Source organism: Amblyraja radiata, chromosome 2 (assembly GCF_010909765.2).
Source record: "Amblyraja radiata isolate CabotCenter1 chromosome 2, sAmbRad1.1.pri, whole genome shotgun sequence".
Classification (NCBI taxonomy): domain Eukaryota; kingdom Metazoa; phylum Chordata; class Chondrichthyes; order Rajiformes; family Rajidae; genus Amblyraja; species Amblyraja radiata.
Genome location: NC_045957.1, coordinates 50,064,516 through 50,084,503, shown reverse-complemented (window position 1 = coordinate 50,084,503; position 19,988 = coordinate 50,064,516). Strand labels below are relative to the sequence as shown.

At 39.7% G+C, this 19,988-nt stretch overlaps 1 protein-coding gene across 2 annotated transcripts in view; it reads right to left on the bottom strand.

The window, feature by feature from the left end:
- The window catches only part of itgb8 (integrin subunit beta 8), an 85,167-nt gene that overhangs the window by 10,417 nt on the left and 54,762 nt on the right, over positions 1-19,988 (bottom strand). The window contains exons 11-13 of one of the 2 annotated variants that reach the window (XM_033046061.1): positions 5,841-6,063; positions 2,246-2,343; positions 490-609 (exon numbers count right to left, since the gene is read on the bottom strand). In XM_033046061.1, coding sequence (XP_032901952.1) covers positions 490-609; positions 2,246-2,343; positions 5,841-6,063 — 441 coding nt within the window. The remainder of the gene's footprint in view (positions 1-489; positions 610-2,245; positions 2,344-5,840; positions 6,064-19,988) is intronic. The other variant, XM_033046071.1, reaches the window with a different exon arrangement.

The window sequence follows — 19,988 nt, the reverse complement described above, 5'->3', positions numbered from 1 at the left end:
TGCCTGAGAAGCTGGCAGAGTCAGTGACTCACACAACATTTAAAAAGTATCTGGACAAGCATTGAATTACTCAGGCATAGAGGGTTGGTAAGTGTTGGTTAATGGAATTGGTATAGGTGGACAGTGGCGGACTGGGTCTAAAAAATATTGGTTGCCAGGAGACAAAGGGGGCCCACTTCATCAGGGGCCCACTTGATATAGGGGGCCCACTTCATCAGGGGCCCACTTGTCATCGGGCAAGCTGACACCCTGGCCAGTCCACCACTGTAGGTGGATACTTAATGATCTGCATAGATATGCTGAGCGATAGAGCTTGTTTCTGTGCTGTTTGATTCTATGATTTAAAATAATCAACAGATCTAAACACAAGATATTAAAAGGAAATACTCTATGATTAATGATATAAAATAAATGTATTAACTACTAAGAACTGTTTACAAAACTTCTCAACTTGAGTAATGTTCTTGTGTGATCACATAAAAGACTCACCTGAACTTTTCAATATGTAAAGAAGTTCTTTTTCAGTGTTAGTTGCTACCATTTTAAATTTATACAACCATTTATCATTGGCTTGAAAAACACAGTATTGTGATATTTCTTCCTCAGATTCTAATGAAATATAAAATAATGACATAATTAGCAAAACCACATTTTTTCATTTAAGGGTTTCCATATCATTTACCTGAATACAAAAGCAATTAAATTGATGGTATAGCTCTCTAGTGTGTTCCTCCAGATTCCATTAGTGATTCCAAGGATGACTGCTTTTTTTTTGGTGTACTATGGGGTAGAATTTGCCTGGAATTGCCTAATCTAACGAGATATAATATACAAATGTTTACTTTTCTGCTGAAATTCTGTTCTCGTGAAGTCAACAAATAATCAATATTACTCATGGGATAAACCAGATAATTTTGAACAGCTGGCCAATATTTACTTTAACAGACCAAAATCGATGGAACAACTTTTAGTTAAGAGGGTGCGATAGAAAATTATGTTAGTGAGACTTTTTTTTAGTTTAGCTTAGAGATACAGCGCGGAAGAAGGCCCTTCAGCCCACTAAGTCCGCACTGACCAGCGATCCCCGCACATTAATGCTATCCTACACATTGGGGACAATTTATATTTGTACCAAGCCAATTAACCTACAAATCTGTATGTCTTTGGATTATGGGAGGAAACCGAAGATCTCAGAGAAAACCCACGCAGGTCACGGGGAGAATGTACAAACTCCGTACCGACAAGCACCCGTAGTCAGGATCAAACCCGGGTCTCTGGTGCTGTGAGGCAACAACTGCTGCGATACCATGCTCCCCACTCCACTTGGAGTATAGAAACAAGGAACTGCATTTGCTGGTTTACAAAAGAAGATATAGAGTGCTGGAGAAACTCAGCGGGCCAGGCAGCATCTCAACAGAACATGGATAGGTGACATATTAGGTCAGGACCCTTTGACAGACACACTTGGAATTGTATATCTCTGCTGAGAATTAAAGTCTTGCTTATTGCTTCCTTGCTTTTTATTGACATCACACAGTTATTATAAAAGTGTTGAAATAATATTCAGACCAATTGACAAAAACGTTTGTGTTCCAGAGGCACATGGAACTGCAGATGTTGTAATCTTGAACAAAATACAAAGTGCTGGAGAATGATGGCCTAAGTACATATTTCACTCCACAGATGCTGTCTGGCCCACTGATGCCTCCAGCACTTTGTGTTTAGCTCAAGATTTATTTTCCTTCCTGCCACAATACAATCTTGTGACATGCCTAAAATGTAATGAAAGATAACTGCATTAAAGGTTATTTTTTATTTTCTACCCACAGATGCTGCTTGACTTACTGAGTACTTCTAGCATGTTGTGCTTTCCAGATTTGTAACATCTGCATTCTGCTTCTGAGTTATAAATGCCTTGCTGATTAATGTCTATCGTGTCCAGGCATTGCATGAACTGCTTTCCATGTTGATAGTTTAATACATTGAGGTTAATACATTGTTAGCAAGTTACACACAAGCAGTGCAGATGTAAAGGAGTAAAGTGAATCAAGTGACAAACTCTGGCAGCCTGGACTGAATAGAAAAGAGTAACAGAAACTGGGGCAGCATCTTCAGTAAAAAGAACTGAAGCAGAGCCCCCAAGGCAGTCTGTTTTTTTTATATTAAAAGTTTTTTGTATTACATTGCAGATACAAAATTAATAGTCCTCAAAACGCAGTATAAAAGTACCAAAAGCAACATATACCTGAAATGTGGTCCACCACCACCATTTGAGAACACAAGGTGCTGCAATTGGCAGGATACACGGTCCAGTAGTTTAATATATGACACTGTACACATTTCCTGGAAAGGAAAAGTTAAAGTAACATTAATATCAATATACACAGTTAGCCTGTGCACCTGTGAATTTAATCTGACTGAATGGAAGCTCTTCAGCCAAATATAGAATCAGTCAAACAAAATCAGGTGCTCCAAATACATTAAGAGTATAATGTGCTTAAAAAAACATTTAACTATAACGCACTCCTTAGTTTGCTGCATAAAACTTTATAGATTTTGGAGTGATATTTTCGAAATATTTACAAAATTATTTAAGATAAGAATGGAACCTAATACTGAAATGATTATATTTGGTATAATGGAAGATGGGAATAAATTGAACACATCTCAAAATTTATTTTTTAACTATGGTTTAATAATAGCAAAAAAATGAATACTTAAATTTTGGAAAAATACAACAATACCAACGCTTAAAATGTGGATCGCAAGTATGTTGGACATCGCACATCTTGAGGAAATGCGATTCCTCCTAATGGATAAATCAGACCAATTCATAACGAGTTGGTCTCCATTTGTCATCTTTTTGGGATCATATGGTGCAACACAATTGTAAAAAATAACTGTTTCAGGACTGGATGAGGGTTGGTCAAGATTATAAACAATGATCTCCTTACTTTAAAAAATTTTTTTTTTAATGTTTTATTCTCTTTTTTCTATTTTCTTTTTCTCAACTTTCTTCACTCATTCGTCTTTTTTCTTTTTCTTCACACACTATATATCTCACGTCTTTCTATCCTTTACTATCTAATTTCTTTTTCTTATTCTAATCTTTCTTTAATATAACAAAAAAAAAAGAAGCTGTACATAAAATGTATTATGAAAATATATATTAGGCACTTTGGTGCCATATGATTGTACTTACTTCTAATAAAATAAAATATTAAAAAAAACAAAAAAAGCATTTAACTCAAGTCTGGCTCGTATTTCTGGGCAGCAAACAAAAACACCAAGGATCAGTAGCAGATTTCACCAAATCTGGATCTATATTGCCATGTTAATATGTGGAAGCTTTCAGATTGAAGAAGGTTCTTTGATCTGAAACATTTACACTGTTTCTCGCCTCACACACACTGATTTGCTGAGTGTTCCAACACTTTCTGGTTTTATTTTGGATTTCCAGCAACTAGTTTTTTCTTTTGATTTTCTGCTTTTCTGGTCTCTTGAGTGATTCCTGCCAGACACCTTCCATCTAAATATTTATGTTTAAAGTTTGTTTTAATGCCATTTTCTGAAACTGGTAGCGCTGAATTTGCTCCACATGGGATTCTTCAGTTGGCGGCATCTAAGAGTGTCATAGAGTAATTGAGTCATAGGGTATACAGTGTGGAAACAGGCCCTTCGGCCCAACTTGCCCACACCGGCCAACATGTCCCAGTTACACTAGTCCCACCTGCCTGCATTTGATCCATATCCCATCAAACTTGTCCTTTCCATGTACCTGTCCAAATGTTTCTTAAATGTTGCAATAGTACCAGCCTCAACTACCTCAACTGGCAGATTGTGCCATACAACCGCCACCCTTTGTGTGAAAAATGCACTTCTCAAATTCCTCTTAAATCGTTTCCCCTTCTCCTTAAACCTATGTCCTCTGGTCCTCGATTCCCCCACTCTGGGCAAGTGACTCTGTGCACCTATCTACCCGATCTATTCCTCTCATGATTTTATACACCTCCATATGATCACCCCTCATCCTCCTGTGCTACAGGAATAGAGACCCAGCCTGCTCAACCTCTCCCTATAGCTCAGACCATCTAGCCCTGGAAACATCCTTGTAAATCTTCTCTGTACCCTTTCAAGCTTAACAATATCTTTCCTATAACACGGTGCCCAGAACTGAACACAATAATCCAAATGCGGTCTCACCAACGTCTTATACAACGGCAACATGACCTTCCAACTTCTATACTAATATTTTTAAATGAAAACCCGGAGCTACTTGCTTTAAAGCTGTGGGTGGAGCATCAACTGAAGTTTGAAAACAAGATTTGATGTGTTTTATTGAATAATGGAGCAATTATTACAAATAATTCTAAATATGACCAGATGGAATACTAGATAAAAAGATTGAGGTGACAAAAGTTTACTCTGGGTGGTCTGCTCTTGCTTCATTGGGATGTGGGTTTTATTGCTCAAGATTCATATCAATCTCAAGAAAATAATGTATATTCAAAAAAACTTGTATTGGTTATGAAGGTTTCTCATGCATGGATAATTTGCTATAATAAACATTCCAATGCACTCCTTTGTTTAAGGTTATTAGTGTCAGGTGTACCGAAGTACCGTGAAAAGCTTTGTTTTACATGTTAGCCAATTAAATAATACTAAACATGAATACAATCAAGCCAAACTTAAATACAATAGGTAGAGCAAAAAGGAAGATACAGAGTGCAAAATATAGTTCTCAGCATTATAGCTCACCAGTTCCAGAGACAAAAGATGGCATAAGAAACAAAATTTAAAGAAAATCAAGACACATATAAATCTTTCAACAATGGATGGCTTGTAGGTGAATGGTTTCAGGTGATGATTCGAAGATGAAACCAGTTGTCTAGAAAACAAATTTTACTCTTGTGGTGCACTAAATATGAGCAGCTTTTAGTGTTGCGTGCTCCCTGGATCGCCTGACAAAATTCATAAAAGTAGGCAACAATATGCAAAAAGTACTATGGCATTTTGGACATGGGTTCAGGCATATATGCAGTTCCCATTTGGAGTTGTACACAGAAGGTGCAGGTGCTGTGTTGTTTCCCTGCTAACTACAGGGAGGACAGGCAGCATACAAACAACACCCCGATGGGGTAGCCACAGACCTGCTGCAAGAAAGGCTGCACTGGAGGTTAGATAAAGGGGTGAGGGATGGTTGGGGGGGGGGGGGGGTGGGAGACGAACAGCAATCTCCTTTGTGTCTTGATACAATGGAAATGGAAAGGGTGATGATGCTGGTGATCAGAGAGAGACTGAGAATGGGGTTTGGGTTAAGAGGGAGCTTAAGTCTGAGGGTTACAAATTTGTGGGTTCAGAAAGAAAGGTTAGCCATGGCTTAGCGGACACAACGTCTGGGACTGGGAGCAATTCAGAGGAAATTAATAGCAGCACACAACCCATGCATAGAGGCACACATTGCTTGGCATTGGGAATGGTCTTTCGGAGTCTCTGCTTATTTACCCCCAAGATCTCATATATGCTGATGGCATTTACTTTATTACCCTAGAAGTGATGTGAAAGCTAAATCATAAATGATATTAAAAATATATTGTATTCGAGAGTTCAATAATAGGATGTTCTTTCTATGGTAACACATTGACTTATTTCTAGTTCTGTAGTATGTTTATTCTCAGTGTAAATTTACCCCATAACAGATTTTGTTGAGCTGTCTGTGCTGATTTAAAATAATTACCTTCTCATCAGCCAAAATACATGTTATCATAAATTAATTTCAGTAAATATTAGAGGCAAATAAAAAAGTGGAAGAATGAATGTAAAGAATTGCACAAGCGTACCAGCTATTTTCACAGGAGTTCTCACACGTGGGGCACACCTCACACAAGGGGCCGGACGCTCTGGACTCAGTGCATTGACAACTGCCACAGACGCAGGTCCCTCTTCCACTGCAGATCTGACCCTGGCCTGTCCTGCAGGACATCAGGGATGAAGAACAGTTACAGCTTTCACCTTGCCAGCCCGAGTAGCATTGGCATTCCCCTCCTTTACATTCACCATTACCTGCAACAAGAGACATAATAAAGAGCCAGGATTCTAGTTAACTTTAATTCTACCCAGACCTTGTTGTTGGTTTGTTGTCTATGCTGGAATACACTGTCACCATCATTAACTTCAATTACCGAGCACCACACAAAACCTGATTTACCAAGGATAGTAGATGACAGATTTGGTAATAATTTATCTTTTGAAAAGAAATATTAAAAAAGAAATTGCGCACCTTTACCCAATATTGTTAAAAAAACTCCCCATTTTAAACCAATGTGATTTAAACCAAGGGAAAAACTACACACTGTGTCATATATGATCCCATTAGATAACTAAAAGTTAAATGAATAAACAGAGTAGGAAATAAGATGTAGGAAGAATGAACTGACGAAACTGGTTACAAAAGTAGACAAAGTGTGCTGGAATAACTCAGCGGATCTGAAGAACATGGATAGGCGACATTTCGGGTCGGGGCCCTTCTTCAGACTGATGTACGAGATAACTTGGAAGCTGTTTTGCCCACTACTCAATAAACCTAAATGAATGTCAATGGCAAACTGATGTTTTATATTATTTCACAACTCCTATATTGTTTTGGTGCATTTGATGTAAAGGAATGGAAGATATGTGGGCGGAAATATTTTATGCTAGGCTTAAACCGAAATTGCAAAATATTTTGAAGCGCAGAGATTGAAATTGTTGTACTCGATGAAAGGAGGATAAAAATAGCTCACAGGAATTTCTAAATGTGCCAACATTTATCAACATCTGGTGTATCTGATGTAGGTGGCCTGTATTCTCAAAGGCAAAGGGGTTCTCACTGGAATATAAAGGCCAACTGTCGCCAGTTGCAAAGCAGCCTCTGTGGAAAAGACTAATTTCTGTGAGCAATATTTTCCCCCCAAAATTTTTTTTTAGCTCAGTTATTTGGAATTGCTACCAATTTCATACATCATACTGTAAATCAGCTGATAGTGTGAAATTATATAGATTCATGTCAGTTGCCTGAATTATTGTTTTGACAGGAATACAGGTTATTCCTGTTGTTGGGCAATGTCTTTATAATTGCACAACATATGCCCACATATTTAATTACTACGTAACATTCCATGACCAATTTCATAACGTGAGAACCATGTGAGATCATAATAAAGTTGATCAATCAGAGAAAACATATATTCAACTGATTCTTTATCCATGAAGGATTGTTACACAAAACATAAAGAACTGCTTCACATATTTTAACATCCATGTTATTCACAGGTGTAGTGATGCCAAACAGAATGCTTTAAGGATGCTTGCACATTACTTGTTGGAAATAAACCCTATTTCCAGAAAGAGTAAAATGTAAGGGTCAAATTTGTAACTATATCAGAAAGGCAGTGGGATTGTAAAAGCAAGAGTAACAGCAGGCATAGAGAGGGGCAAGACATTTATAAAGGAGTGCACTAAACCTTCTCAGTGCAATAGCATAATAGATAATGTGGTTATGATCGTGACAAAAAGTTTTAATTTTCTGGTCATGCATCACCAGTGAGGAGCTGCTCCCTTCATCAGTTGTAAAGAAAACTGTTACCTGTGCACCTGAGATTTTCCACTAAGTCCTGGTGAGTCTTTGTTCTTGATGCATATGAAAAATTTAAGGCAAAAGCTATGTTTGGGAACTTATGATTCACATAAAACCTAACTTTAACATAGAAACATAGAAAATAGGTGCAGGAGGAGGCCATTTGGCCCTTCGAGCCAGCACCACCATTCATTGTGATCATGGCTGATCATCCCCTATCAATAACCCGTGCCTGCCTTCTCCCCATATCCCTTGACTCCACTAGCCCCTAGAGCTCTATCTAACTCTCTCTTAAATCCATCCAGTGATTTGGCCTCCACTGCCCTCTGTGGCAGGGAATTCCATAAATTCACAACTCTCTGCGTGAAAATGTTTTTTCTCTTGACTCCACTAGCCCCTAGAGCTCTATCTAACTAGCTTAACTTTAGTCCTACAACATAAGTACAAAAGCTAAAAAGTACATGGCAAACATCATTGTGAGGAGAATTATTTTGGAACGTAAACGATGAAGGAATTTTTTCAAAGCAGACTGAAAATTATGCCTTTAAGCTTCAATCTGCTGGATGCAACAGGACAAAATGCTAATCTTCATATCATAGGGAATGTTGAAGAGTACATTTGATCTACTGGGCACACAGAACATAGTGAGTGAATAGAAAGGCGAGCCCAGAGCCTAACATTTGTGGCAGAATGCACAAAAGCTCTTATATGGTAAAAAAAAAGTATGAAATCAGGATTTTCATTTGTGACCAAATCGTATAAAAGTGTTCAGGCAGGTGAAAAATTATGACATTTAATTTGTGATTGTTCAAAGCAATAAACAGATACATTATCAACAATATAGTGTAGGAAGGAACTGCAGATGATGATTAAAACCGAAGATCGGCTCAAAATGTGAGAGTAACTCAGCTGGACTGCCAGCAACTCTGAAGAATAAGTCTGAAGAAGGGTCTCGACCAGAAACGTCACCCATTCCTTCTCTCCAGAGATGCCACCTGTCCCGCTGAGTTACTCCAGCATTTTGATGCTGTTAACAGTGTAGTCTTGGTTGCAGTAATTAAGCAAAATCTACATTTCATTTATTATAGTGCATACAAAACTAATAAAATAATTTGTATCTGTGCATTGAACATTTTTTTAATTGAACATAAGAACATAAAAAAATAGGAACAGTAGAAGTCTATCTGACCATTCAAACCTGCTCTGCCATTCTTTGAGATCCTGGATGGTGTTCTCCCCAAGCAGTATTCTTTCTTCTTGATTCCCATATCATTCAATTCCCTCAATGCCGACAAACATATCAATCTTTGCTCTGAATTAATTCAAAGACCGAACTGACACAGTGCTATGGGCTATAGAGTTCCAAAGGTTTGCCAGATTCTGAGAGAAGAAACATGGTTTCATCTCAGCCTCAAATGACCTATCCATTACTCTGAGACTGCGACGTTTGGTTCTAGACTCCACTGCCAGAAGAAACCATCTGTCAATCCAGTGGTGATGTCGGAGAAGTTTGTAAGATTCAATGAGATCTTAAGAATACAGTCCAGGTCCACTCATTCAGGCTAGTCCCATTATGGTAACAACATATCATTTCTTTGTAATATATATTTTACATTACCAGCTGTTAGTCATAGTAGGGTATCAGTAGGGGAAACAATGATCACAATGAAATCCATGTTCTCCATGGGGAATCATTCAATCTTGTAATCTGACAGTGGTAACTACAGACGAATCTCCATAAGTGGCTAAAGAACTTTCATTTGTGGAGTGTGTCCGTCTTGAGGCACAGTGGATATGATCGTCATTGTATGTCAACTCTGAGAAATGCAGAGAGCAGAATCCACCACGAAACGTGGCCTGCTCGACCTACTAAAGTAGTTAACTTCAACAATCAGGATAGATCATGTGATAGGAGTAGAATTAGGCCATTTAGCCAATCAAGTCTACTCCGCCATTCAATCATGGCTGATCTTTCTCTCCCCCCCCAACTCCATTCCCCTGCCTTCTCCCCATAACCTCTAACACCTGATAGACTGTCATCAAATTCACCCATCGACAACAAAATAATCTCCATCTTATATTTGCTTCATGATGGTATGTTTGGTATGATCCTTACTGGCCGGTCCCGCTTAAGCGATTTCTCAGTGGACCGCCGGCGACCGTTAAGTTGCATGCAGTCGCCTGAAAAACCGGGAACTGGAATGTCTGAGTGGAACACACACACAAACACACAAACACATCGCAAAGGCGGGGGCCAGGGTAAGCGGAGGGGAGCGCTGTCTGAAATTCACACGGTGCATAGCCAAGGTGATACAGACACACAACGCGATGAACAGGAAGGTTGGCGCTGTAATTAAGATGGCTAGCAGTGTACGGTAAGTCCTTTCAAAGAGGGGGGAGGGGTGAGGGGGGGAGAAGTGGGGAAAAAGGGGGAGAAGGGGGGAGAAGGGGTGGAGCTAACTTTTTAGAAGCCAGACAACTTTTAATGCCAGAGATACACAGCTGAGAAATTTGGCGGACATTTAACATTATCGGTCAGTTATCCTTGGTTATGAAAACTCTTGCTTACGTTTTTTCCCCCCCAATGAGCCAATGCAAATGACCGGTCAGCAAAGGCGATTAACTAAAACTACCTACTACTACCTCGACTACTTACAACTACATGGCGACCCCACTACAACTGCACCTACGACTACAGGATTATTGCTTATCTCTATGGCAACCAATTTTTGGTCGCAGAAAATCTTTGACAATGAATTCCACATTACATCACACTGATGTTTTAATCCCCAAATTACTGTAGGTTTTGCAGGAAGGTGACAGTGGGTTACAGTAGTTATGCAGCTTTTAATGAAATTTCCACAGATGGGTGTGGAGGACAAGTCAATGGATATATTTAAGGTGGAGATAAACAGATTCTTGATTAGTAAGGTGTCAAGTATTATGGGGAGAAGGCAGGGAGAATGGGGTTGAGAGGGAAGATAGATCAACCACGATTGAATGGCAGAGTAGACTTGATGGGCCAAATGGCTTAATTCTGCTCCGAGAACGTATGAACTTTTACCTCTATAAAAACTGAACTTAAATATTTTATAATTTGAAAAAGTGGCTTTAACTATTGAAATTAATCACTTTGTCCTTTAAATGATTATTGACCTTGGATTCATGGGACATTTAACATTACTAATATTAATGAAAGCATTGATTCACGGAATAATATAGGATAAAATTCTGCATAAAATCCTGAAGCATTGGCTTCTTCTTTGAGCGGGTCAATCATTTATCAAAGCCAACTTCCACATTACCAATTTTAAACAGGTGATGGCGCTATAGAAATTCTGTCAAATGTTCATTGTTAGGTTTTTTTATATGAATGGTTGGCACAATAAAGAGGGAGCAACAGAAGCCAATACACTGTGCAAAATCCTTAAACGAGTAGCATATGACATTAGTTTGCAGCAAAAAAAGAGCTGGTCAGGTATCATTTGTAGGAGGAGTAGATAGATGACAAGTTCACAATTTCAGAAGTTATGGGAGTAGAATTAGGCCATTCGGCCCATCGAGTCTACTCCGCCATTCAACCATGGCTGATCTCTGCCTCCTAATCATATTTTCCTGCCTTCTCCCCATAACCCCTTTCTAATTTGTCTATCTCTACCTTTAAAATATCCACTGACTGGGCCTCCACAGCCCTCTGTGGCATGTGTTCCACGGATTAACTACCCTCTGACTAAAGAAATTCCTCCTCACGTCCTTTCCAAAAGAACGTCCTTTAATTCTGAGACTATGACGTCTGGCCCTAGACTCTCCCACCAGTGGAAACATCCTTTCCACATCCACTCTATCAATCCCTTTCATTATTCTGTAAGTTTCAATTAGGTCCCCCCTCAACCTTCTAAACTCCAGCGAGAAGAGGCCCAGTGCAGTTTTAGGTCAGGTTGCTTCTTTAGACTCGAATCTGTAGAATGGTCCTGACCTGAAACATTGTCTGTTCATTCCCTCCACATATGCTGTCTGAGGCACTGAGTTCCTCAGTTTTTGTTTTTTTGCTCAAGATTCCAGCATCTGAAGTTTTTTCTGTCTTTTAATTAATCTACAAACGAATGTGAGCTAAGTCCTATCAACATAAAGGAATTTGAGGAATGATTGTGTCAGAGGCAGAAAAGGACTGGATTTTAAATTCCCAGGTCTCCATCTTTACAATAGTAAAAACGTCCCCTTTTCTAATGGCTATTGGAGTTTAGAATCAATTCTGCATTCACCTGATGTCTGGTACCTAGGATATTATCCAGATGTTTGAGCAGCCATTCCTCGTTCTTATCTTGTCTGTCACATATCTTGAGATGCTTCCAGGCAACATCTTGAAATGTTACACAAATGCTTAGTTACATTAGTAGGAGATGGTGCAGATTCTATTCTACACTTTAAGCTGACATACAATGGTGAAGAAAAGGACAATTAGTCTCTAATTGCCAATGTAAAGAATCTCTAAAACATCAGCCTTGATTTAAGCTAATTATCTGCCAAGTTTCAGAATACATGCATTGCTCTGAGCCCAGTCATATATTACCTTTACTAGCCACCAGGTGGTAGTCACTTAACACAATAGAAGAGTGGCGCACATAACCACATTTAAACTGCAAGGTCTATTTTATGAACTTGTATACCGTTTGTAGAATTCGGCCCATATGTAATGAGTAGAGGGAATCCAGCGATGTGAATTGCCTATTCAATAAAATCTCCAAAATGTTTTGACAGGGCAACTGGTAACCATTAGTTCTTCACCGTGGAATAATTAAATGCAGAATCAACTGTTAAATTATATATTCTGCCAAATTACCATAGAAAGAAATATTGTCAAGTGAATATGGACAGTCCGATAAAGCAAAGTAGAAACTCACAACTTGGGAAACATGAATCTAATGCTGGAGGAGGCTAACACTGTATAAATAGCAGCAAGGGACCTGAAGGGTTAGTTTAGCAAGAGCACGTGATCTGAAAATTATATTTCCAGATGAATTATCTAAAATTAGAAAACTCAAGTGATCAAGGCCTCGCACTATCCCAGTTCTCAACAAAGCCAGTTAACAGGGCAAATGTTAGGAACATTCCACTGATCAATCAGCATCGATGGAGGGAGAGTCAATTAATGTTTTATGTCGGGGTCCCGCCACCGTTCTAGGTGCGACGAAGGGTTCCTAACCTGAAACAATAACTGTTTTTGTTTTCACATTTAACATCTGACCTGCTGAGTGTTTCCAGTATTTTCTGCTTTTATTTCAGATTTCCAACTTCTGCAATTTTGATTTCCAGCTTTGCAGTTTAACACAGTAGGTGGTCTGCCGCTGGTAATTGTACGGCTGCCAAGCAACCTGGACACTTTTAATTACCGACACACCCAGTTTATGTTGGCAGAAAGGGTTGAAAACCATGGTAAAAATAGTAATTTAATGCTGTACTGAAAAAGAATATACTTGCAGATGAAGGAGAACTGCAAACCACAGCCCCCCTCTGCCTCCTCTCACTTAATGTTCATTTCACATCTGTTAAGATGGTGTAAGTTACCTTGCTGCAGTAAAGTAGAACAAGCTCAGCAAGTGGTTTTCTGAAAGAAATTTTCACAGCCAGCAACACAATTGCCCTGGCATAGATGGCTGACAAACCTGACCTGTCGAAAATCATGAATGGATCATATATTAACTTTTAAAAGATCAAAACAAACTTTAAAACAAACTACTCAATTAAAACACTTTAAAGTTTAATAAAAATGAAAAATATAAACTAACCAAAGCCTACCTTTGTCCATCACGGTCATTCCTGCCAAACAAATGAAACCCTGTTTTGTTCCTGTCTGCCACAACTACATAAAGGTGCAGGGGAGATGCTTCCATACACAACCCCAGTTCTTGTGATTAACGTGTTGCATAGTGCTGTTTTGTGAAGAATGCTGGGACTGTGAATCAATGTTGTTTAAGCATTGGCGAGATAAACATTTTCATTTAATAATTTTTGGGATGTGGGCCAGTATTAATTGCCTATCTCTAATTGCCCACAGGGAGGTGGAGAAGGAGCAGATGTAATCATTCTTTTCAACTGTGCAAGTTCTACCCTGAAGGGGATCCTGCAGTGCTGATGAAGGGAGGAAGAGATGATGAAGGTTCTTTCAGGTCAGGATGATGTGTGACTTGGAAGGGGACCTGAGGGTGGGTTGTATTCATGCACTTTCCTCTTCTTCATCTCCCCTCCCCCTCTTTCAAGTATTGCTGGATGTCAAGTTTGGGATGTTCTATCAGATCAGCCTTGGCGAGTAACTATAGTGGATGCTATTGGCATTGATTTATTATTGTCACGTATACCAAGGTTCACTTCTATCCAGATAAAACATCCAGACACAAATACTTTTTCCGCTGTTGGAGTTGAACTCATTCAGACATGTAGACATTATTCCACCATGTTATTCATACCTTGTAGCTAGTCGAGGGGCTCTGAGGTGAGTCATGTCACAGAATGTCCAACATCTGATCTGGCCTTTAGTCACAGTACTTTCAACAAAACTCCATTAATCCAGCACCCTCAGCAACTGGCAGAGGTTGCAAACTATTGCATGTAATTGATATTAATACAGCACATATTTATTCCATTATCTATCAAACAGTTACACGGTGATTTTACAATTTTTCTAGTAAACCCACTCAGTTTAAAAGGAGAAGGAAACAGAGTCCCCAGTGAGTTTAAGGGAATGCAAAAAAAAAATCCTATGGTAGTGGCATTTAAGGTGCCTTTAGATGCGCCAATGGATATAGAGGGATATGGATGTGCATAGATTAGTTTAATGGCATCATGTTCAGCACGGACATCGTGGGCCAAAGGGCCTGTTCTGTGCTGTACTGTTATATGATCTAGGTTTTATGTTATAAATAAAGCTGGATGAATTTCAGCTTATTAATAGCTAAAACTTACAAACACTCTGGATCGTGGCCTGCAATCCAGACCTCACCACAAACACTCCTACCAATGAAGTCCAAAGATGAGAATACGCAGATCTACTGATGGTAGGTCTATGTATCTAGTGCATTAAGGAATGAGCCAGATGCTGATCCATCAGGATTTCCAAATAGTCAAATACTGGATAATTGGGCGAAACAGTTCATAGCTGACCTAGTTAAGCATCTGGGCAATGGTTTCTCCAAGAACATGGAAGGATCATTGGCAGCAGTATTGGTGAATGTAAATGGGACGTTTGTTAAAAGCACCCAGTTGGAGATAATTATTTTCTAGTTATTTGTGTGGTGCAAATATTCCAGATACTTTTTCGCAAATAGCTGAAGTTTTGTCCCAGTCTTGCTGTAGGCAGTGACTAGTGGGGTGCTTCAAGGCTCGGTGCTGGGACCCCAATTATTTACAATAGATATATTAATGATTTAGACAAGGGAATTAAATGTGACATCTCCAAGTTTGCAGATGACACAAAACTGGGTGGCAGTGTGAGCTGCAATGAGGATGCTATGGGGCTGCTGGGTGATGGATATGTTGAGTGAGTGGGCAGATCCATGACAGACGCAGTATAATGTGGATAAATGTGAGGTTATCCACTTTGGTGGCAAGAACAGGAAGGCAGATTATCTGAATGGTGTCAGTTTAGGAAAAAGGGAAGTGCACCGAGACCTGGGTGTGTTTGTACATCAGTCACTGAAAGGAAGCATGCAGGTACAGCAGGCAGTGAAAAAAGCAAATGGCATGTTGGCCTTCATTGCGAGAGGATTTGAGTTTAGGAGCAAGGAGGTCCTACTGCAGTTGTACAGGGCCCTGGTGAGACCGTACCTGGAGTATTGTGTGCAATTTTGGTCTCCTAATTTGAGGAAGGACATTACTGCTATTAAGGGAGTGCAGTGTAGGTTAACCAGGTTAATTCCCGGGATGGTGTGACCTACCGTTGATGAAAGAATGGGTCGACTGGGCTTGTATTCAGAAGGATGAGAGGGCATATTATAGAAGCATATAACATTCTTAAAGGATTGGACAGGCTAGATGCTGAAAAAAATGTTCCTAATGTTGGTGGAGCCCAGAAACAGGGGTCGCAGTTTAAGAATATGGGGTAGGCCGTCTAGGACTGAGATGAGGAAAAACTTCATGAATGTTGTGAATCTGAGGAATTCCCTGCCACAGAAGGCTGTGGAGGCCAATTCACTGGATGTTTTCAAGAGTTAGATTTAGCTCTTAGGATTCAAGGGATATGGGGAAAAAGCAGGAAGAGGGTACTGATTTTAGATGATCAGCCATGATCATATTGAATGGCGGTGCTGGCTCGAAGGGCCAAAGGGCCTACTCCTGCACCTGTTTTTCTCTGTTTCTAGATGGATAACAGGTGTTATTTGGAGGTAGACACAAAATGCTGCAGGGGAGAGGTGTTCAGATAAGTTACTTAAAATTAGAGGTCAAAGATCATACCGTTGGATTGTATGCTACCTAAGCAAAATATGAGGTGCTGTTCATCTGATTTGCGTGTGGCCTCACACTGGCAATGGAGGAGGAATTGGTGTTAATTGGCCTAGAGTTTTGCTGAGCTGTGTGACAACTACAAACCTACTTCTCGTGCCTCTGCTGCTCTCAACTTCTGTTCTCGTGCTGGCACGATTCTCAAGGCTGAAGGATGGCGCAATACCAGGACCTTGCATTATGTGATGTTGTCACATGGCATGGTGGGGGGCAGGTACAAAGCTAAGCCATGCCGATAAACCTGCTGAAAACACTGGCCAAACCATACCTCCTGGGCATAGCCAGCGGTCAAACCATTCAAAAACTTAAATGTCCCTGAATACCACCAATTGTCAGAATCAAAAACTAGAAATTTTAAATATTTAAGAGCATGGGCAAGTACTAATATTTGTTGAACTGAATTACTTCAGAAAAAAAAACTTTACGTAGAGCTCTTGAGCGTCATAGTCTTGAGAATAGAAACATGTCCTTCAGCCCACTGAATCCACACCAATCATCAAACACCCATTTAGAGTCATTCAATGTTCTCCACATTGCCCTTAACTTCCCACAGATTCTGCTATTTATCTACACTTGTGGTCAATGAACCTACCAACCCACACATTTTTGGGACATGGGTGGAAACTGGTACACCACGTGGGAAACCCACACGATCACAGGAGAGCATGTCGCACTGCACGCAGACAGCATCAGATAAGGGTTGAAGCCTGGGGACTGAAGCTACAAGGCAGCACTCTACTAGTTGTGCCACTCGGCTGTCCTTGTGCTAACCAATCATTTCCATTCTAATCAACAGCTGCAATTTCAGAACAGGTCAAATCTGACACACATTCCACAATATAATGGTGAAATGCTACCACTGGGCACACAGAGATCAATGTGGATGCAGAACAGGGAGCGAAGCATAATTGGCAAGCTTGGGACTTGCTTGTTCTTGAGCTGACTGAGCAAAGGCTTGCCAGCTCACTATGTGAATGAGGAGTTGAGAAACAAACCACTTCTGACCAATTAAACTCGGTGGGAATTAACATTTTGACTGTACAATTAGTTGTTGGTGAATATTTATATGATAATCACTGGCAACCAAAAAATGAATACTTCCCCATTTCTACAGTCAGATTTATCACGAGGGAATACTGAAATGAGCAATTTTGGATAGGAAACCGCAGCTCCTGGTGTGTAAAACATATATGTACACTTTCAATATTTGAAAAATACATTAAGATGTTGCTCATAATTTGTACAACCATTGCAATTAATAATGATAAATCAAATGAAAAATATTGCAAATTCTGAACCATTTAAAGAAATGAATAACATAGATTAATACAAGCAGACAACAATTAACATTTATATTTTAATAGTCCAGAGATAAGCTGAACTTTGCGAGCATTTGCCTTATTGGATTGTCAAGTCCACATAAAAGCAAAGCAGGAGATTTCATCTGAGGAATTTCAGATTTCCACCAGGGCCTAATTTTGCTCCTGACCTATTAAAGGTGCTCCATAAATGGAAGTTGTTGCTATCACTGTAGCTGCGAGTCTGCAGCCTGAACGGTCACAGGGTCAACCTAATGGCAAAGTTCCCAGATCTACCGACCAAGCCACTGAGTTTTATCAAACCTTGATGATAAGCAATAAATGAAGATATTACCACATTCATCCACATTCAATGAATTCTTTAAAGAAAAATCATGCAATATTTCTCACTTAATCTTTTCAACTCTTTTTTTAGAAGCATGAGCCACTGATAAAGTTGTATTTTCCTTTGTCTCTTTTGATAAGCCTATTTCAATACTATGGCAATGTTTGGAACAAATGTGCTATCTTACCCCACTGATCATTCTTGCACAGCTGTGTTATTACAACATTTTGATGTGTAATAATGCTTACTAAAATCTCACTGCCATCTTCTCTTCTTTTTTAAGCAAACAATTAAATAAAGTCAGGAATTCACTATTATTTCAAGTCATAATAGTCTTTTTGTATTTGAAGTGTAGGAAACCTTATGAGGAGCACAGACTTACCATCACAGTTACATCAACAGATACATCAATTTTCATTAAATATATGCTGAGTAGAATTTAAAAGGAAAATAAAAATAAAGAACAGAATGCATGATGTTAAATGTTTAAAGATACAGCATGGAAACAGGCCCTTCAGCTCTCCATGTCCACACTGATCATTGATCACACTAGTTCACACTAGTTTTACATTATCCCACTTTCTCATCCACTCCCTGTAAAACAAGGGGGGATTTTACAGAGGTGAATCAACTTACAAACCTGCATGTCTTTGGGATGTGTGGGGGAAACCAGAGCACTTGTAGGAAACCCGCATGGTTAGAAAAGTACTGTGTAATATCACACAGACAGCATTTGAGTTCAGATTGATTAATATGCAAATTACTTATTTCTAAAACTTTGATTGCCTTGCACACTTTGGTTCACTGCGAATTAATAGTAAAGGGGGGCTCATGTTGTCGACCGCCCCATGGTGAGCCCTGTCAACTGACCTCAGTCAGGCGAACTACAACAAACAGAGACAGCAGCAGTGCCGCAACTTGGCGCCAGCCCGGAGCATGCGCCCTTTTTAGGGCGGGCACCTATGGATGTCGAACCGGATGGCATTACCCTGCCACAGGCTTCTGCTGCCTCAAATGCACGAAGAAGAATAGGAAAGGATAAATTACTGCTGAGCGAAGTTGGGTGGTATGAGGGTGTGTGTAAATCATTATTTCAGTAGGAGGGGATCTGCAAAGGGATGGCTGGCTGTTTTATTTTGGTGAAGAGGAGGGAAAATTGTATCATTTATCTATATGCCACATAGGTGAGCTGATGGAACCTGAATGATTTTCAAAAACAAATGCAGGTTTCCCACACATTCTAGCATGCTGTCGCATTGGCTGCCTTCACACTTTTTCTTCTCCCGATCATAATTATCTGAAGGGTCAGTGGCCTGTTCCTTCTGCATGTTTAATCCTTGCTGTCACACAACACTGTACAGAACTCACTCTTCCAGATGTTAACTGTTAGACGGGTACTTCCAAATTTGTTTAGGCACCTTCAGCATGCATTTGGCACGATCAATGATACAGGTGCTTCTCATTGGACTTCCCATGAGATTTATGGATGGCTATTATTAGACATATTTTAAGGAGATATTGCTTGATTCTAAACAATTAACTCATAAAGCCCCCGTCCCACTTAGGAGACCTAAACAGCAACCTCTGGTGATCTTGCCCGCCACCCAAGGTTTCCATGAGGTCACCGGAGGTTTTGGTCACTCTCCCTAATGGTTGAAAGTGGTTTCCGCGTGGTCGAGGCTTCATCTAGGTTGTTGCTATTTTTTCATTATGATTAAAACCGGCCTCGACTAAAAATAGGTTGCCATTTTAAAAATCGATAATTTTTTAGTCACAGGTCTAGTCGAAGCTGGTTTTCTTCATAGTCGAGGAAGGTTTTAAACATATGCGTGGGAGGGGGTTGGAGGTTGCAGCTCACCTCGACCTTGATTTTTTTTGGGTGGCGGGCAAGGTCACCAGAGGTTGCTGTTTAGGTCTCCTAAGTGGGACAGGGGCTTAAGTCTTCATCAAGGTTCAAAGATTTTTGGAATGGACAGCTACCAGAGCATATGGACATTATCTGGAAATTTTGGAAAAACCTTCGGACACATCCTTTTGTGGTTACTCACTAAATGTATATTGATGAAATAAATATTTAAATGGCAGAAAATACTCTTGGGTGATTTATAGGATGCCTTGATCATCATACACATGCAGCCATCCAGTCCAAATGCAGGTTCCTGTTCATTCTGACCATTGTTACATGGACATGTATCTTATGCAAGTGGACCAGTGATTGAGATGCTGCAAGTAT